The sequence below is a fragment of the Python bivittatus genome, unplaced genomic scaffold (genome assembly GCF_059951505.1).
Source record: "Python bivittatus isolate LINGU-HERP-01145 unplaced genomic scaffold, Pbiv_v1 ctg000480_np1212, whole genome shotgun sequence".
In the NCBI taxonomy this organism is placed as follows: Eukaryota; Metazoa; Chordata; class Lepidosauria; order Squamata; family Pythonidae; genus Python; species Python bivittatus.
This window is the reverse complement of record NW_028277075.1, coordinates 56946704-56964676: the sequence shown is the minus strand read 5'-3', so window position 1 is coordinate 56964676 and position 17973 is coordinate 56946704. Positions and strand designations below refer to the sequence as shown.

Below are 17973 nucleotides of genomic sequence, written 5' to 3'. Positions count from 1 at the left end.
TGGCCCCTGATTGGACAATTGCCAATTTTTCTAGGCCAGGATCTTACTGGAAATATGGATACACTCTCGCTTTCTCTCTCTGGTGTGTCTGGAAGTGTGTGTGTGTATACATACAGACACACATAAAATATATATGTATGCAAAGTTACATTAATTTTATGTATATAAAGTTGAAACACCCAAATGTACATGTATGCAGTGCAGCGACCAGCTTTACAATAACAGACCCTTCTTTACATTTTCCCAGCTTCTTCTCAAGAAGATCTGCAGCTGCTGCAGTTGACATTTGTTGACATTTCGTAGGGGCTTCATGGTTGTTACACTTCTTTGATATGCAGAATGTCTTTGGTTGATCTCCACCAGAAACTTTTTTTTTATTTATTATTTTTACTTGAGCCAGCACAAGCCAGAAAACACTACTTTCAGAGAGGCAGAAAAATGCTACTTTCAGAGCAGAAAAATACAGGAGAAGGTTGTATCTGCAGTGGATCGGAAGTGAATAAAAGACACAGTTTTCCGTTTCTGCCTTCCAGGTGCAGTTGGGGTTCCATACTCAATACAGGTCATTTTTCAGGCAGTGTAGATATGCCCGCTGAATTAAAAAGAAGTTCTGGGGGAATATTTCAAAAATGCACATTGCTGTGAAACCTTTCCAAAGATTCAGCTGAAATGTGACCTGGTTAATGTCCAGTTGAGGACCTACCATCTGTGCAAGTTCATCCCATTCTCCCCAAAATAAACCAGATACAGGTATTGTGATGCTTCCTCACTATAGCCCAGGGTTCCTCAAGCTTGGCAACTTTAAGATGTGTGGACTTCAACTCCCAGAATTCCCCAGCCGTATTCATGTATTTGTTTTGTGATACAATGAATGAAGATTGTATCACAAAACAAATACATGAAGAAAGAGTGGATGGGTGGAAAGGAAAGGGAAGGGAAGACCAAGAAAACTGTGGTTAGAGGAAGCTGATGAGTTCTGAGAAAGGGAGCAGTAAGAGGTTGAAAGAGCAAAAGTCAATGGTTAAATCAGTATATGAATATAATAGAAGCAAGGATGCTCTGCAACGACATAAAGGTACATAGTGGTACGTGAATGCCGACTTCAGTTAACTTTATTTCCTTTTTTTCCCTAACCCATGAATTAGTAAAGCAAAGAAATTATCTATTTTTCCTGTGTTTTGCATAATATAGCTTATCCTGAAAGGAAGGAGAGTGATGGTAGATGTCTATGTATGTGCTGCAGACTGAATTGTGAAAAGCAAAACTTACGGTTTTTAAACAGTGTGAATTTAAACATAAAGGCTACCATTTTATCCTGGCAGAGGCTTTTTAGGTGATGCCCATGAGTTGGCACGAGCTAGGGCTACTTCAGCTTTGCCTTTCCTCAAGCCAACCAACCAACCAACCAACCAAACAAACCATCTGGACCCACAGATTCCAAGACCTTCATCTACAAAGTGCTCTAAACACACCACAGAGGCCTTACCCTCTGGCAAGATTGTCCATGAGAAATGGCTGTAGGGAAAAATACTTATTGGTGAGGAATCTGAGGATCATCATAGAAGAGAAGGGTTGGAAGGGATCTTGGAGATCATCTAATCCAACCTCCTGCTTAATGTAAGAATCCAAAACTATGGCACTCCTGTCAGCCTTACCAGGTAGACCAGATAGGAAATATGACCACAGAAGCTAATTCTATTTTATTGTAAAGCTACATTAACAGAATCTTGCAAGTCTGAAAATACAATTCTCCCACTATCTCTTTTACAGCCTGATAAGTTAGGGAAGTTCCTTTCTGAGTTTCTCAGAAAAATTTAGTTTGTCCTATAACATTCTTGAGATTCTGCCTACAAATTGCTCTTGTGTTGATTGGATGAATCATGAAAAAATATCTTGAAGTTTTACCATGAGTAATGCTTACTATTTTATTAAAATTTCCAGAGAGCATAAGAAAAGAAGGACTGTATCACTACAATAAAGTCACAATTTGCTTTTCTACCAAGCCTTCTTCCACCACCTTGGAATCAATAAAATACTATGTGATTTCATTCCATAGAGAACAGTTTGAGTCCCACTGATCTAATATTAAAACATAGGTCAAATATTTCTCTTTCTCTCTCTGTCAGCCTTCCCAGGTAGACCAGACAGGAAACATGATCTGATGACCTAATTCTACTTTATTGTAAGGCTACATTAACAAAATCTTGCAAGTCTGAAAGTACAATTCTCCCACCATTTCTTTTACAGCCTGAGAAGTTAGGGAAGTTCCTTTCCAAGTTTCTTTCTCTACCCATAATGCAGCTGCAGGCTATGCCCCCTCTTATCTGACCGTTCCCTGGGCAGCATCTCTTTGCCCTGTCTCCCAAGGACTTTCCCACATACTATTACATCTCCTGAGAAATGTTATCTGGCCTCTATTTAAATGCTTCCAACAAAGAAGAGTATACTACTTCCCCAGACAGTACGTTTCATCGCTGAAGAGCTCTTACCATTAAGAATTTCTTTGTGATGCCCAGTTGACAGCCTTATCATTTAAGCCATTGTTTCTTGTCTTGCTTTTTGGAACAACTCAGAAGAAGTCTACCATATCCCCTACATAACTTGAAAACAGTGATCGTGCCCCCAGTCTTCTCCAGATTAAACATACTCAATGCTTCCAACAATTCCTTATAATGTTTTTTCCCCCTTCCGGGCCCTATATCATCTTGGTTGCTGTCCTCTGGACCTAGTCCAGTTTGACATCATTCCTAAAATGTAATGCACAAAACTGGGTGCAGTATTCTAGCTCTGGTCTGACCAATGCATAATAGAGAGAAATGATTATTTCTCTTGATCTTGATGCTGTACTTCTGTTGATGCAATCTAGGATTGCATTTGCTTTATTTGCAGCTGCATCACACTATTGGCTGAAGTTCAGCTTGAGACAAACTCAAAACCTTTTAGCGTGTACAGCTTCCCAAGATGACTTTCCCCATCCTATACTCATACCTTCAATTTTTTTTTTCTCCTCAGATGGAGGACTTTGCATTTATCCCACTTAAAAATTATCTGGCCATTGTTCCAACTTGTCAAGATCCTCCTAAACCTTTGTCTTTTGAGTGTTTCCTCTTCTCTCTGTGTTGTCTTCAAATCTGATAACCATCCAAATCATTTATAACTATGTTGTACAGCACAGTTCCTAGAACAGACCCCTGTGGTATACCACTCAATGCTTTCTTCCATCTTGAAGTACACCCATTGATATATACGCAACCAGTGATGCATCTAACTGGTGGTTGCATGGCCCAGCCCAATATTATTGTCTTCTCTACTAGAACTCATGGGAGTTTTTGTCAAATGCTTTACTGAAGTCAAAGCATACCATGTCTACCATATTCCCATGGCCAACTAAACTGGTCCCTTGATCAGACTGATTGTGATAAATCCATGCTGGCTTCTGCCAAGCAATGCATTCTTTCCTCAGTGCTCACACACCATCTGTTCCAGAGTTCTGCCTGGTACCAGCATGAAAAATGAATAATGATTTAGCCATTTGCCAGAGCCAGTGAGGTCTAGTAAGAAGCTGTTAGCATATGGTCTCATTGTATTTTACTGGTCCAAGGTCATCAGGCCTTTTCCATTTCACTGCATGCTAATGCTGCTTGCTAGCTAACTATTAAACATGCAATTAGCAAGTATCTGAGTTCCATTCGGAGAACCATTATTTATGGAGATTGAAAAAAGGATTAAGAAAAGATGTACGAAATGATCCAGGTGGCTGTTGTGTCTAACAGAAAAAGGTTCAGACAGAGTACAGTCATCTGCAGCACTTGCCAGTTAACCACATCTTCTAAATAAGAAATATAAGAAAGTCAATTCTAGTATTCTGTTCTTATCGTGTCCAACCAGATAAAAGCCCATAAATAGGGCATGAATGACTCTAACATGTCTTATCCCAGGAGTCCCAAGCAAAAGTGCATGATCAAACAAGCCAAAGGCATGGACATACAAGACAATTACAACAAGGAGAGCCCAACCCAGAATTCCAAATGGCCATGGCATTATTGTTAAATCCAGAGCATTAAGCAAAGTGTCCAGTCCAAGATCAGGCTAAACCTCAGAAGTGTATTGATCCTTGGCGTGTGATAGGCAAATGCAAAAGACATTGTTTCCAGCACTGTTTGGGCTGTTCCAAGGGAGTCTTTTACTCAAGTCTCCACCACAGCTCAAGGCCATGTTTCCATTTCACTCAAAATACAGGGCTAGAACAAGACACTACTCCCATAGAGTATTGCCCTGAATCTGGCACTTTATATCAGTCTTCTGGTATTTGACCCTGCATTCCCATAGGTTTGGATGGTGTGCCAAATGATCTGGACCAAAGTAGGAGGACTCTGGACTCAAGCTTGTGGGGCTTGGCTCTTCCCTGGACCCTATGCTGGGGCCTGGCTCTATTCAGAGTTACCTTCCACTCGGCTGCCAAGGATCAGCCCATCAAGGAGACCACAGCATAGCATTCTCCCTGTCAGGTAGCCCAGTCCTAAGAGCGCAACATACCCCCTCTGTCTAGCAGCCACTGGTAGCCCTACCTGCCACATCTCATCTGTCTGTAAAACCCTCCAACTTGATTATCGTGATAATATCTTGAGGTAACCAATTCCATGGTTTAACTTTTTGTTGTGTGAAAAAATACATTCTTTAATCCTATTGGAAGAACAGCAATTACCCTGTTCTTATAAAGATATTTATATTATATTATATTATATTATATTATATTATATTATATTATATTATATTTATTATATTATGTATTATATTATATTAAATAATTAGATTAATTATTATATTATAAATCCTGAACACACTTCTAAACCATATTCATTTTTCCAAAAAATATATTAGCTTTCGAAAAAAGGAGAGGGATGTCTTATTCTCACTTATTTCTAGCTGCTTTTAGTACTAGTTAAATGTGAAAATGGATTTATGGGGTGGGGGGGAACCAAGTAAGTCTTCAGAGCAAAAGAGTTATAGAGCCTTTTTCAGCACACAGTTACATAAATGGGTACTCAAAGAGACTATGCAAAACCGTTTCTAGAGGAAGCAATTTGATTCATGAAATAATTGCTTGATCTGCTTTCCATGAGATTAGACTAAATGCAGCTAGTGTTTATAGCTTCAAGCACACTTGGCGGAATATTGCATCAATTAATGGTATGGGCTAATAATTACATTGCTGTTATTCTGTATGCAGTTATTTTTGTAAGTGTGGCTTTTAAGTATTAGCTGTAATTGCACCAAACAATTTTCTTGTTGCAATAAGAAAGCTATTATCACCATTGGTATCACTTAGAAGAGAGATCAGTCTGGAGGAAAACAGTTTTAGATAAAGAAAAACATGATGACAAAGTATGAAAATAATGCTGTCATATTAGGTGAATAAATACTAATTTCAGGGGGCAAATAGGCTAATAAATGTATTTTTATTGATTATTTTATGGAAAATTGATTATTTCATGGATTTCAATTAATTAATAAATTCAAATTATTTATTTATTTGAAATAGTGGGTTTTTTTTTAAGGATAATAACGTGGCTCATGAAATAAAGCAATGCAAAGAATAAATACTAGATTTACTAAAAGCTTGGGACAAGAGTAACATAGACATCCTACTCATCCATCTCCCAAAAGTATAAAAACAGCAAAACCACTGTCAATGCTATAAAAACAAAGCTTGTGAGAAAGCCATAAAAATAATGGAGTCTTGAGAGTTTTTGCTAAATTCAGATGGTGATGGGGGCTTGATGAACTTCAACTGAGAATATCTTCCAAAAACCTTCAAGGAATATGTCATACAAACTTATGCAATCTAATGAAGATTTTAAGGACTGGGCTCTAAGAATCTAATGATACATGCGAGACATCTAATGACTTGGTGCATATATTATATCCAGGGCTATTTACCCTGATATAATCTGTCCTGCACTCTTATACTTTCAGCTCATTACCGTTAACAGCCAGTTCTGCTTTTTCAATGGCAGGACTTGAAGTTGAAGCAGCCCTTTCCCTTGTTACAGTTTAAGAAAGTGCTTCAACATTTCATTTTGACAAGCTTTGTAGAGTTTTTTAGAGTGCTTTTATGCTGGTGGTTTGTAATGGTTTGTTTTATTCTATATGGATGTTTGCAATCCATCCATCAAGCCCCATGCAGCTGGGCGAGCGAGAACTACACAGTTTCAGGAAGGTCTCTTTAAGGCTTCTTGGAGGTACATAAAAGATCTTGGAAACTCTTAAGAGGAATTTTGCACCCATGTTGATAGTTAATTAAAGTGGAATCTCTTGAAGCATTGAAGCATTTGAAATGCTTCCTCCCAGATTTCTTGCCACCTGGGCTGAGTTGCCATTTATGAGATAAGCCATGAAGTGACTTGTCCGCTGTCTTCAATATTGTTGCCAAAGAACTTAAAGGAGACTTTAAGTCATATAGAAAAATCAGTGAGAGGGGGCAGAATATAATGTTTAAATAAATAAAATAAATAAGCTATCTCCTATACTAGTCAAGAGCAGCTTATACATCAGTGTTTCTTAAAATGTGATCTGAGGACCCCTGGGGATCCCCCAAGACACTCTCAAGGGTCTGCAAAATCAAAATTATTTGCCAGATATTGAAGACATTTGCAAAAATGTAAAACAATGTCACTCTTCTCATTATTTTTAATTTGTTACAAATATAGTTTTTTTCATGAAAAAGTATTTTATTTATGTTAATATCTAATGCATTTAATATTATTTTTACATGATTTATATAAATGAATATTATATGAATGTGTCAATTTTTTAATACAGTAAATACTGATAGATATAACCCATGCAAACAAAAGCTCTTTTGGGGTCCTCCACATTTTTTAAAAATGGGAAGAGGTCCTGAGAACAAAAAGTTTAAGAAACACTGTTCTAGGTAAAGGGGAATTTGGAAAGATATAGAGGAGATGGGAGTGTTCTGGCCCTCTTCTAGTCTATCACTTCTCTCCAAATCTGTCCACTAGTTCAATTTTTTTTTTAATTTATTAGTTCAATTTTTAAGACTGCCCACTTGCCAAGCAATAGAGGGTTTAAAAGAAGAGATATGAAAAAGAAGTATTACAACAATCCAAGCAACCGTGTTAGGGACAAAGACAAATTCAAAATACACACCATTTAGCAGGTTCACTATTGTCCCAGCCTAGCAGCTGTGGAAAGAACTGGATCTTTCAGGTCCTCCTAAAAGGGTTAGGACTATATGGACTTCAGGGAGGATGCCCTTATACACACACACACACACACACACACACATTTTCTCTTATTCTTTGTTGACATTCTTTTAAAAATCTAAATGTATAGTGGACGTTTTATTTTTAACTGGTTTATGTCTGAGAGCTACATGGAATTCATCATAATACCTTTTTTATCATGCTATTTATTCCTTCCTTTTCAAACATCTCAGAAAAGGGATCCATCGCGATTCCTAAGTATGTTTTGAAGCATTGAAGTGTGGAATGTGTGGGGACGGTCCCCTTCCTGGATTGACATCCAATGGGACTTTTTACATACATATCTAAGGGGAGAATTTCTCTCCCTCCAGCAGATTCCCTACCCAGCTCCTGCAGAGCAGACCCTGAGAAGGGCTGCAGAAAGCAGGTGAAGCAGCCTATGGTCTCTGTCAGGAGGACAAAGCAAATAATTATGTCACATGATTGTACGACTACATATAACTGCAATTTCTTCTGGGAAAGAGTAAAACCAGGCTTTTGAACCTTGCATGCACATAGGAAAACACATTTGCTCTTCTTAAAACTTGAAATGGTATTTCTGTCTAGTCCATGAAAAAGAATCTTACTACATTCTATACTTTTTTTTTATTAAAATAGAAATATATTTCTATTTTATAAATATAAAAAATTATATTTTTATAAATTTTGTAAGTAGGAAAAAAATAGAAAATTAGAGTGTCATTGCCATATGAAACTAGAGAAAGTGTGGTGACATGTATACTGTTACAGATACTTTAAAGTAGAGGGGGAAAACCCTGATACTACAGAATTATAGACCTATGTCTGTCAGCACTCAGGCCAATGAAAAAGAAACCCTGAGAAAACTGCCCCCCAAACAGACAAACAGCCTGGAAATCTAGTGCAGTTCCTAATCTAATATTTTCTTCCAGAGATCCAGTTTAGAGCAATCTTCTTACATGCTACAGACAAGCCTTACAGCTTTACGAGCATCAGGACTTATATCCTGCATTGCAATCGGACCAAGCAAGTACATTCATCTGATCGTATGTCAGTACAAACCGCTAAATAAGAAATGAGAAAAATCTTACATAAGCCTGTTGTAATTTCAAGGCACTCCAAACCAAGACATCAAATCCATTTTATCTGCTGTCCTGCCACAAGAGAGCAAAAGCCATTTTTTCCGTCAGAAGAATAATGAGGATAAGGCAAAAATGTTTTCTATTTGCCAATTTAACAGATGAAACATTTGCTCTCCGCTTGGTGTAAAGTAACAGCAAGCTTATTAGACCTGATAGTGATCCTCCCTAGAGGATTCCAATGAGCAAGTCACAAAAGGTGCAGGTCAGAGAAACCAGGGAAGTAAATGATGAGATGGGAAAGAGATGAAAAGAGACACAAAAACGAGGATAGTTTTAATAGCTTCTTGTTTGCTAGATTTGCCAAGATAAAATATTAGGGCTTTGTATTTCTTTCTTTCCTAATATTTTACCTGTTTAAAATATAACAGCTTCATTGTGTAATGGGCTACAAGTTCACCCTTTCTGAACTTCCTATGAACATAAATTACAAGTAGAAAAATGTTTAACTGATATGTGCTATTTTTTTGTTGTTGAAATAACCCTAACCCTAAAGATCTCTTCCTCTTCCTCTCCCTCTCCCTCTCCCTCTCTTCGTCTTCACACAGTTTGGAAGCCCCTTTGAAAGTGCTTGGAATTTCATCACAGTGAATAATTGATATCATGCAAAAGTCTAGAACGGTCTGTCCTCTCCTGTCTGTTCCTCTAAAACAGGTTGGTCTCTTCTTCTCTAATAGCTGTGTTGGCTCAGAAACCAGCATAAGGCATGTTGTCAAGTCTTTCTCTAATCTACATTTATAATGTATACCAGATCTCCTCTAGAACATTGACATCTTGCTGACCCTGTCAGAAATAATTAAATAAATGCATATATACATACATACACACGCGCACACACATCAGCTGCTTTGGAGATATTTATGGAAGAATTTCAATAATAATCTCTAAAAACTTGATAAGAACTCCCTTTGCAGAAGCCACGCTAATACTAAGGTTTGAGCTAACATTGATTATATTTAAATGCCAACTTTCCACCAAAAATAGAAGTGAAGGCAGTAAATGATAAAAACATGCACATTTAAAATATGGCACATACGGTTTCCGCTAAAAAGAAAATAGATTATAAGCTAAAAACGCCTGCGATTTTTTTAATTCACCCCTTTTAAAAAAAAAGAAACAAAAAAAGCAGTCAACTTCTTCCCAATATTCTGATAAAACGGATAATTTTAGCAATCAGTGCCCTTTTTGTTAGACAATCTGCTGCTTACATCTTAATCTTGGTTAAAGGCTGTGGGGCAAGGGCAGCAGCCTGGGACCTTTCAGATGATTTAGACCTCTGCCCCTTTCTGCCTCTCAGCCACAAAGGCTTGTGGGAGCCGCCGACTAAAACAGCCAGAGGGCTCCAAGCTTCCTACAAGTGAACAAGCTTATTCTGTTTTCAAGGCCACATTCAGTCTCCTGTAAAGTACTGAGATTCACACTCTCAGAAATAGATGAGGCTGGTGGAACAATGGGAAGGACAGTGAAGACACAACCTGATGCCTAATAATCTATTTCCTTGATTCCACTCCGCCATCATTTGAGTCTATTACTCTACCCTTCCATTCCCATCTTTTTATTTTGCCACCTTACTTAATAATGTTAATTATATTCATTAATTGTTAATGTTAATTACACTTAAGAATTGGGTGTTCTTCATATTGGAGAAGTTTGGTACAGTTTATCACAGTGGACAATGAATTTTTAAAAAGCAAGGCATCGATTTCCTTGATGCTCCCCGACTAGAGCAAGCCATTCCCTTCAATCAGTCATTATTAATCATTGTTAAATAAGTGAATCATTAATATTTAAACAATTTGTTTTCCTGACCTCCTCCCTTTCCTTACTTTTAAACTGTATTCCCATACTTTCCCTTTTACAGAGAGAGAAAGAGAGAAAGCAGCCTTCAGCAGCAACTGCATCTCTTTATTTCAACTGCACAACTGGAAGACCCTTTAGAGGGGGCTATGAATGCTTAAGTCTGATGCTTGGAAGAGGGGTTCTGCAGCCTGCCCATCTCTGCTGTCATGTAGGTCATCTGTACCCAGTGATTCAACCATTGTTACATTACCAGCAAAGAAATTCATGTATTGCCATCTCTAATTTCTGGGTCAGGACACCATCTCCTCCCCAAGACACTAATTGGAGCAGGAATGTCTATCCAGTGACTCCAGTGTAAATGCAAATTTTAGCCCCATTCAATTCATAATGTGCTCTCCACAGAACAAGTAGCATGTCCTACTCCATGCACCTCGGAGGTGGAACATGACCAGAGCACTGTCCCTGAGTGTCTGATCATTCTTTCAGATCAGAGGGGAAGAAATATGTCTGTGTAACTCATGTTATATTGCCCGGTAGTGGGCATGAGTTCCATTTACTGCTCTTCCCCCAGATAAATCCCATAAATAACATATGAGCAACCTGGGTTCTCGTATACTGTAGATACACTCCAAGTTATTGTTTGCTAAGCGAGCGAGCATAGTCAAGCTATTAGAATCATTCCACATTTGTTATGTGTTTCATTTTGCTTCCTCTTGTAATTAGGAGAAAAAGAATTTCTCTGAACAGAGGACAGCCTATATCCATGGACATAGCTGGTTATTGTACAGGTTACCACATGTAGCTATGGAAACCTACAATGGAATATTTTTCTGCAATCTCAAATAAACTGAAATCTCAATTCTACTTTTGTTACCAACATCAGCTATATCCCTTGCACATTTCAGCATCTAAAAAGCCCTACTGTTTTTCATTTGAAAATTTGAAAATGTCATAGCACGATTCATTGCCGTTATTTAGCAACCTACTCTCTAGAACTCAAACAATATAGCAATTGTTTCTCATAAAAATGTGTTGCGGTCTAGTAAGGAACCAAATTATGCAGTCATGACAGATGCAGACAAGATCCATACAGTCAAATATGCAGCTATACGGCAGCCAGAAGAAAGAACTGGGATATACTAATGTGACCTTTTGAATTTTATAGTGAAGCTGATGGGTTAGTACTACTCACTCTCTGATCGGTAGAAAGCAGAATAATATAGATAAGAGTAATGCCACAACACACTTATTTAGCATAATTTAGTTGTACTTTTAAGCTTCTAATAGATTATAGTTGGGGGGGGGGTCTGAAATTATATCCCTAGTAGCAGTACTAATACTGGAAAAAAAGTTATAACCCCAAATCACTTTCCAGTATGATTTATCCAGGCTGCAGTGAACAAGAGGGTGCATTTGGAAAATACTGCTTATCTGGACTTATTTCAACTGGGCTTTCAGCCAGCCTGTAGAACTGAGATGGGATGTTAGGTGACCTGTATTTAGAAATGAAAGGGAATGGTGTAGCTCTATTAATTCTCCAGTATCTCATTGTCACTTCCAAATGCCATTGATCATCCTGCATTATATGGCACATTTGGCCCACAGTCCACATGTAGCCCCCTCTTTCTTTTTTCTAGTTCCCAGAGCACCCAACATTATATTGCCAAAATTTAGCAACATTCATGTAAAGTTTTTTTTTTTTTAACCTATCTGTTCAATCATATCCAATTCTCAGAGACTGCCTGGACAAGTCCCTGCAGTTTTCTTGGCAAGGTTTTTCAGGAGTGGTTTGCCATTGCCTCCTTCCTAAGGCTGAGAGAGTGTGACTGGCCCAAGGTCACCCAGCTGGCTTCATGCCTAAGGAGGGACTAGAACTCATGGTCTCCTGGTTTCTAGCCTGGTGCTTTCACCTCTGCACCAAACTGGCTCTCATGTAAAGATTACATTAGTTTATTTGGCAATTTTCTATGCTTTTTTTTTTGTAGGAAAAAAACAACAGGTCCATTAATCCTTTGTTATGTTTATTAAACTTACTTGGCTTTTAAAAACACTCCAAACCTCCAAAATGGGGAGACAACCTGAAGTTTTATCTGAGCTCCCTCTAAAAAGGTTATCACATGACCATAGCATCACAGGAACTTTTTAAAAAGTGCAGCCTTTGGCCTAAAAGGAATTTTTACCCATGATCTACAAAAAGCCATGAGAGCAAATTATCTAGAATGAGACATCACCAGTATGCTAACAACACTCGGGTCTACTCTGCTTTGCCATCTAGTTGAGCACCATAATCAGAGTTTAAGTTTGATAATGGACTGGATGAGTATATGCAAGCTTACATTGCATCCAACTCATGTAGAGATAGAGCTCATGTTGGTCAGTAGGAAGCCAGACAAGGAACTCTGGTTTCAGCCTATTCTAGGCAGGGCCGCACTCCTGCTGAAAATAAAAGCGCACATTTGAGAGGGCCTCTTGAAGCTCAGCTGTCTTTTTGGGCTTCCAGAAAGTGGCAAGAGGTATCTTTCCATAACTGTTCTGGCTGCAAGCCTTCTGGAGCAAGGCAAACCTGGCAACACACATCTATAGCTCAGTTACATGATTAGACTACAGCAAGATGTGCTTTATTTGAAATACCCCTTTAAGAAAATTCAGAAGTTTTAATTGTAGTTTAGCTACTGCATGATCCCTGGAATATATTGAAAAATCACAGATAGCTGCCAGTTATTTTCCAGGCACAGTTCAAGACAATGGTTTAAAGCTTTGAAGCTCCACATAATTGGTTTTACACATACTTAAAACACACACACACACACACCTTTTTAGCTGAGGTTCATATCTCAGTGACCTTGTTCCACAACACACTTAACTTGGTGAAGGGGGGGGGGGCTTAATGTCTTGTGGGAACACCAAAATGGTGGAATTTAACCCTAAATGCATATATAACATTAAATTCAGTAGTCAGGTTGTGGAAACATCTGAGCCTAGTCACAGCAACGTCTGCAAGAGATATCAAAATCTACAAGAGATCAAAATCCACAAGCATCATGATTGAAGCCCACCCCTTTGGTACATGTGTTGATATCACATGCACTTACAAAGGGATGGGGCTCCAGTCATGACACTGTGCCCACCATCTTGCAGATTTTTATCTTTACCCCCAGCAGATGACAGTCAGCTGATTTGTTTTGCGTACCTTATCTTTAAAGAAAAAGAATTGGAGGGAAAGAATGACTGAAAAAGCAAGAAAATCCAGAAGAGAAGTCACTGCTAAGCTTTGGGAACATAGAATACACTTCCCAAAGATGGATTGGCTGCAGCACGCAAACCAGACTTACTGCTAATTTCCTGACCAAGGGGGCAAGCAATGCCTTGCCACTGCTGTCTCTGGGACTTCCTGGAGCCAATGGGTGGAGACTCTATTCCCAAACGGTGGTGGTTTTCCTTTTTTCCCCCATTTAGTGCAACTATGGGCTCCCAGGACCACCAGTAAGGAGATTTGTAGTTGACTGGAAACAGGGCTGGTATGTACCTACTCAGGTAATAAAGTTAGAAGGCAAAGCCTGCTAAAGATGTTCCCAATTTCGGGGGGTTTCAGTTAAGCAAACAGGAAAGGGCCTTCTCCTTCATCACTCTCCTGCACTGGAACAAACTCCCTAAATACACACATGCACACACACATACATACCACTTCCCTATTGTTGCCAAAACTACATGTATGCACCCATAAAAACCAATAGAAGTTGAATTCTACTCAAAGAAGACAAAGTAGATAGCAAAATAATCTCATTTCTACAATTAGCTGTGCATAACAGGAAGAAAACATATGCATAAAGAAGTTTGCTAGTGAGCCTAGATATATATTACAGATAACTCAGGTGGAGTCTCAAAAGATACTGAGCACTGTCTCAGGTAGCAGATAGGATGTGATCACACATGCCTATTTCCTCTTGTCTAGCCTTTGCTGCTGCACAGTTCTTTCCCATACTCTAGATACATCTGGATTAGGACTATGGAGATCTCACCATCCGCTGGGCACTGTAGCTCATGCTGGCTCTCTGCCACTCCTCTGAAGATCTGCTACCAGGTCTTCTGCTATTCTTCAACAAAGCCAAGCCCTTGCCATCTTAATAGAGTTTTTTCAGCAGGTAGCACTGCTAGGTGAATAAAGAAGTGGGAGAAAAGAAAGAACTGGATTGGATCAGACACTTCTCTTGGATAGGAAGAGTGGAAGGGTCCCCCCTTCAACCTTTGGCTCAAATAACAGAGGGGCAAATTAACTGGGGAGGAATTAAAACAGGGGGGCTGGACAAAAGAGAAAATTAAAACAAAATAGACATTCAGCATTTTGGACCGGACTTGTGTGGAATACTTGCTTACTTTCCTTCTTTAAAAACACTTCTGTAGATTCAAGGAGTAAAGTCAGAATGGTTTAGTGTTTGAGGCTGATCTTCACTGAATGACCTTTCTGACCTGTCATTGGAGGATCCAAGGTTGGAACACAGAGGGACGTTGGCCATAGAGAAGCTGCTTGCCCTGCCCTCAACACATATTTTGCTCCCCCATATTCAGACTGAATGTCTGAATAGATCTAGAAAGAAAAAAAAATGGATGTTCTCTGAGGTTTTGAAATTGTAACTCCCACAGTCATCATTTTCAAGTTCCTCTTTTCTAAGGAGTTAGCTGCATGGGATGTTAAACACTTATTTGGGAAAAACAAAAACAAAAAACAGGCACTTGACTATAATTACTCTCTTCTCTGCTAAGGATTTGTTAGAGAAATAATGTATCAAACTATTATCAGACCACAGGTAAACTCAAGTGACCCCGCTTACTTTTCTGATCATCTGGTATGCCATTAAATTTGGCTAAAGGATGAAGCACTGGAAAGAGATGAAACTAGGGTTGAGAAGTATAAAATTCCATCAAAATTTACAGATGTGAATTGTATGGGATATTTTTTTTCTCTCTGCACATTTCCACCTTATTTTCCCACATACACATTCAAAGCTCTTTATCATCCATACACATGATGACATTTCCCACTTAACACATATCCTGTTCACACATTTGCATTTCTGTATTCTCTTCAAACAGTTGGTGAGAACATAAACTCACTTACTTACTTATATTAAGGTAAGTAAGATGGCACTGATGGTTATTCTCTTCCAAAGAATAATACATTCTGCTGTTTGATTCACTTGACCCCTTCATAAGAATTCACCACATATAGTACTTCAAAAACAGATTTTTTTTCTTCTTCTTGTTAATAAAGTTACAATAAAAGTCATGTAAAAACAAGCAGATTTTAAAGACCTTTATCAGAAAAATAAAAATACAGAAAAATAAGTTACAAAAGCTTTTGAAAAATCATATGGCAATCTATTCCAATACTATTCCGATAGTGATAAGTATTTCGAAAGGCAGGAAGGGACAGAATTGGTTCATAATAGTTAACAGCATTTTGAAAAGATTGTTAACCTTAACTGAACTAGTTATTAGATTTCTGAAACTTTACTTGGAAGATTTGTATTAAATCCTAAAACAGCAAAATAAGAAACTATGACTGTTGATGACACTTCCCCTTTCTTTTATTTCATTTTTCCTTCTGCAGCTCATCTGGAAAGATTATGTTTTCTTTGCTCTCCTAATCCCTCAATTAGCTTTGTGAGGCTTTTTATGCCATCGGAGCCTGGGCAGATGTTGAGAGTGCACAGAGCAGCTGTAAAGTGGAAGACTCTAGAGAATCCTCAATCAAAACTTTTCGTAACAACTCTTACAACTGATTTCTGCTGTTTGGCTGGACTTAAGCGTATGTTATTGCTGACAAAGCTGGGGAACAATAGAAAGATACACTTTTAGAAGAGCTATTGTAGTCCAGAAGTGCAGCTTTACAGCCAAATTACTAAAGGATGTTTGTACATTTTCCAGCTGTACATTTTTAAAGAAAGCCAAGTAAGAAAATGCTCACCCAAGTAAGAAAATGCTGGTATGTTCCAGGAGTACGGGAAAGCCAAAACAAACGAATGATAAATCAGAAAAGGTCAAGCAGAAGCAACAGATGAAAACAGCCACCAGCCAGGGTAAACCCCCTTCTTCAGACACTTGCTTGAAGATTCTTGAAGACTAAATGCAGGGTATTTTAAAAGAAATGGCTTTCAGTAAAGGCTACATCCTCCTGTCAGTCAAACACTGCATAGTTTCATCTAGGCATGAATCCAAAAAGACATGGAATCATTCTATTTTTGTCTCCCATTGCAGTGGAAACATTTTTACAGATTTGTGGCAAGGGCCTGAATTTTTATGGTGGTCAGTTAGAGGAGGAGAAATGTAATTAAAAGCTCTGGTAAGGTTAAACCAGCCCAGAGAAAAAGGACTGAGCATTTTTAAAGAGCAAGATAAGTTAAAATGCAGTTATTTGCAAAAGCCAATAGAAAGTCTGGAACTCATTGCTAAAAAAAAAAAAAGACACTTGTGATATACTTGAAAAATCTGTAATTGCAACTGTAATTTACATAACTGTGACGTATAGCTTAAACTTCAGTTTGTTTAAAATTATATTCTTGGCAAATTTATATGCACAAACATAAAAACCTGTATATCTTCCTAATATATTTTGTATGGGAAGAAGGCATTTGGGAAACATTCAGAACTAACGAAACAGAATCTGATCTGTGATAGCTTAGCCATCACCATTTGTCTAGTATACTAAACTTCTGGACTTGGAAAACAAAATGCAAATGTGCAGGAGCAGCACTGGTAATGTTTCCACCAGTGATATTGTCACTCTTTATATTCTCAAATGGGAGGAAGAGTGCTCCCTTATTTTATTGGATTGGAATCCCCTGATTCTTTTCTACTCCTCCAAAACATGCTCACTGACTACATCAAGTTGAAGCTTTCCTGCTAAACACCATTTGACGATTAAAGTCCAAAAAAGAAACAAATGTCCATCAAATGTCCTATCCAACTTGGCTGGAGCAAAGTGGCAGGACATTGGAAGCACTTGATTGCCTGTCATAGTCTTCCTTCCACTCTTTCAGGTTGTTCTGTCTACAAAAGGACTCTATGTTTTTAGTGAGTCCTAACGAATATTGTGGGACTTATTACATCTGTAATAACTGGCTATTATTACAGGAAGCTCAGAGCTAAATCACTTTCTTTTCCAAAGGCACTTGACATTGCTTAAAATGAATCTTAGAGTTCACTTAGTATTAAAAAAAAAAAACCAGTTCAAAATAAAACAAATATACTCTGATCCCTTCACATATCAACATATCAAGGTATATGTGGATAAGACATGAAACATACTCCTCCTTCAGTGGTAATTCCAACTCAGTGGTAATATCCATACATCTTAAAGTTCTGCTTGATGCAAACATGTCCATTGCTCGTTGACAACAGCTCTGGTGTGTGCTTATGAATGAAGCTTCACAGAGGACACACTAAAAACAGATATTTCACATACCAGTATGACACTCACTCTGATCTGAAGATCTATGTATGTAACACATGGATTGCACAAATGATGTGACTGCTTCCCAGGTCTATATCCTAACTTCAAGGGAGGTCATAGGTCATCAATTGTGTCTTTTGACTGATTTTTCTGAAATGACCTGAAATTCAGTCATGAGATTGCTTTGATAATTCATGGTTCATCCCTTAGCAAATTGGGGTAAACAGTCAGGGCAAGGTGGCTCTCTTTGTGAAGCTCTAGCAGTAACTGAAAGAGTCTTTGTTTTTTAAGTAGCAAGAGTTTCTGCTTAAGACGTTACAAGGCATTAAAGGATAGAAAT

The 17973-nt window shown here is 38.2% G+C and overlaps 1 protein-coding gene across 1 annotated transcript in view; it reads right to left on the bottom strand.

Annotated features, from left to right (window-relative positions):
• Positions 1-16425, bottom strand: part of INSC (INSC spindle orientation adaptor protein) — a 141320-nt gene extending 124895 nt beyond the window's left edge. Inside the window, exons 1-2 of the mRNA XM_088145989.1 lie at positions 16149-16425; positions 14203-14334 (exon numbers count right to left, since the gene is read on the bottom strand). Coding sequence (XP_088002115.1) covers positions 14203-14226 — 24 coding nt within the window. The 5' untranslated portion in view covers positions 14227-14334; positions 16149-16425. The remainder of the gene's footprint in view (positions 1-14202; positions 14335-16148) is intronic.
• Between the last annotated feature and the right edge of the window lie 1548 nt (positions 16426-17973).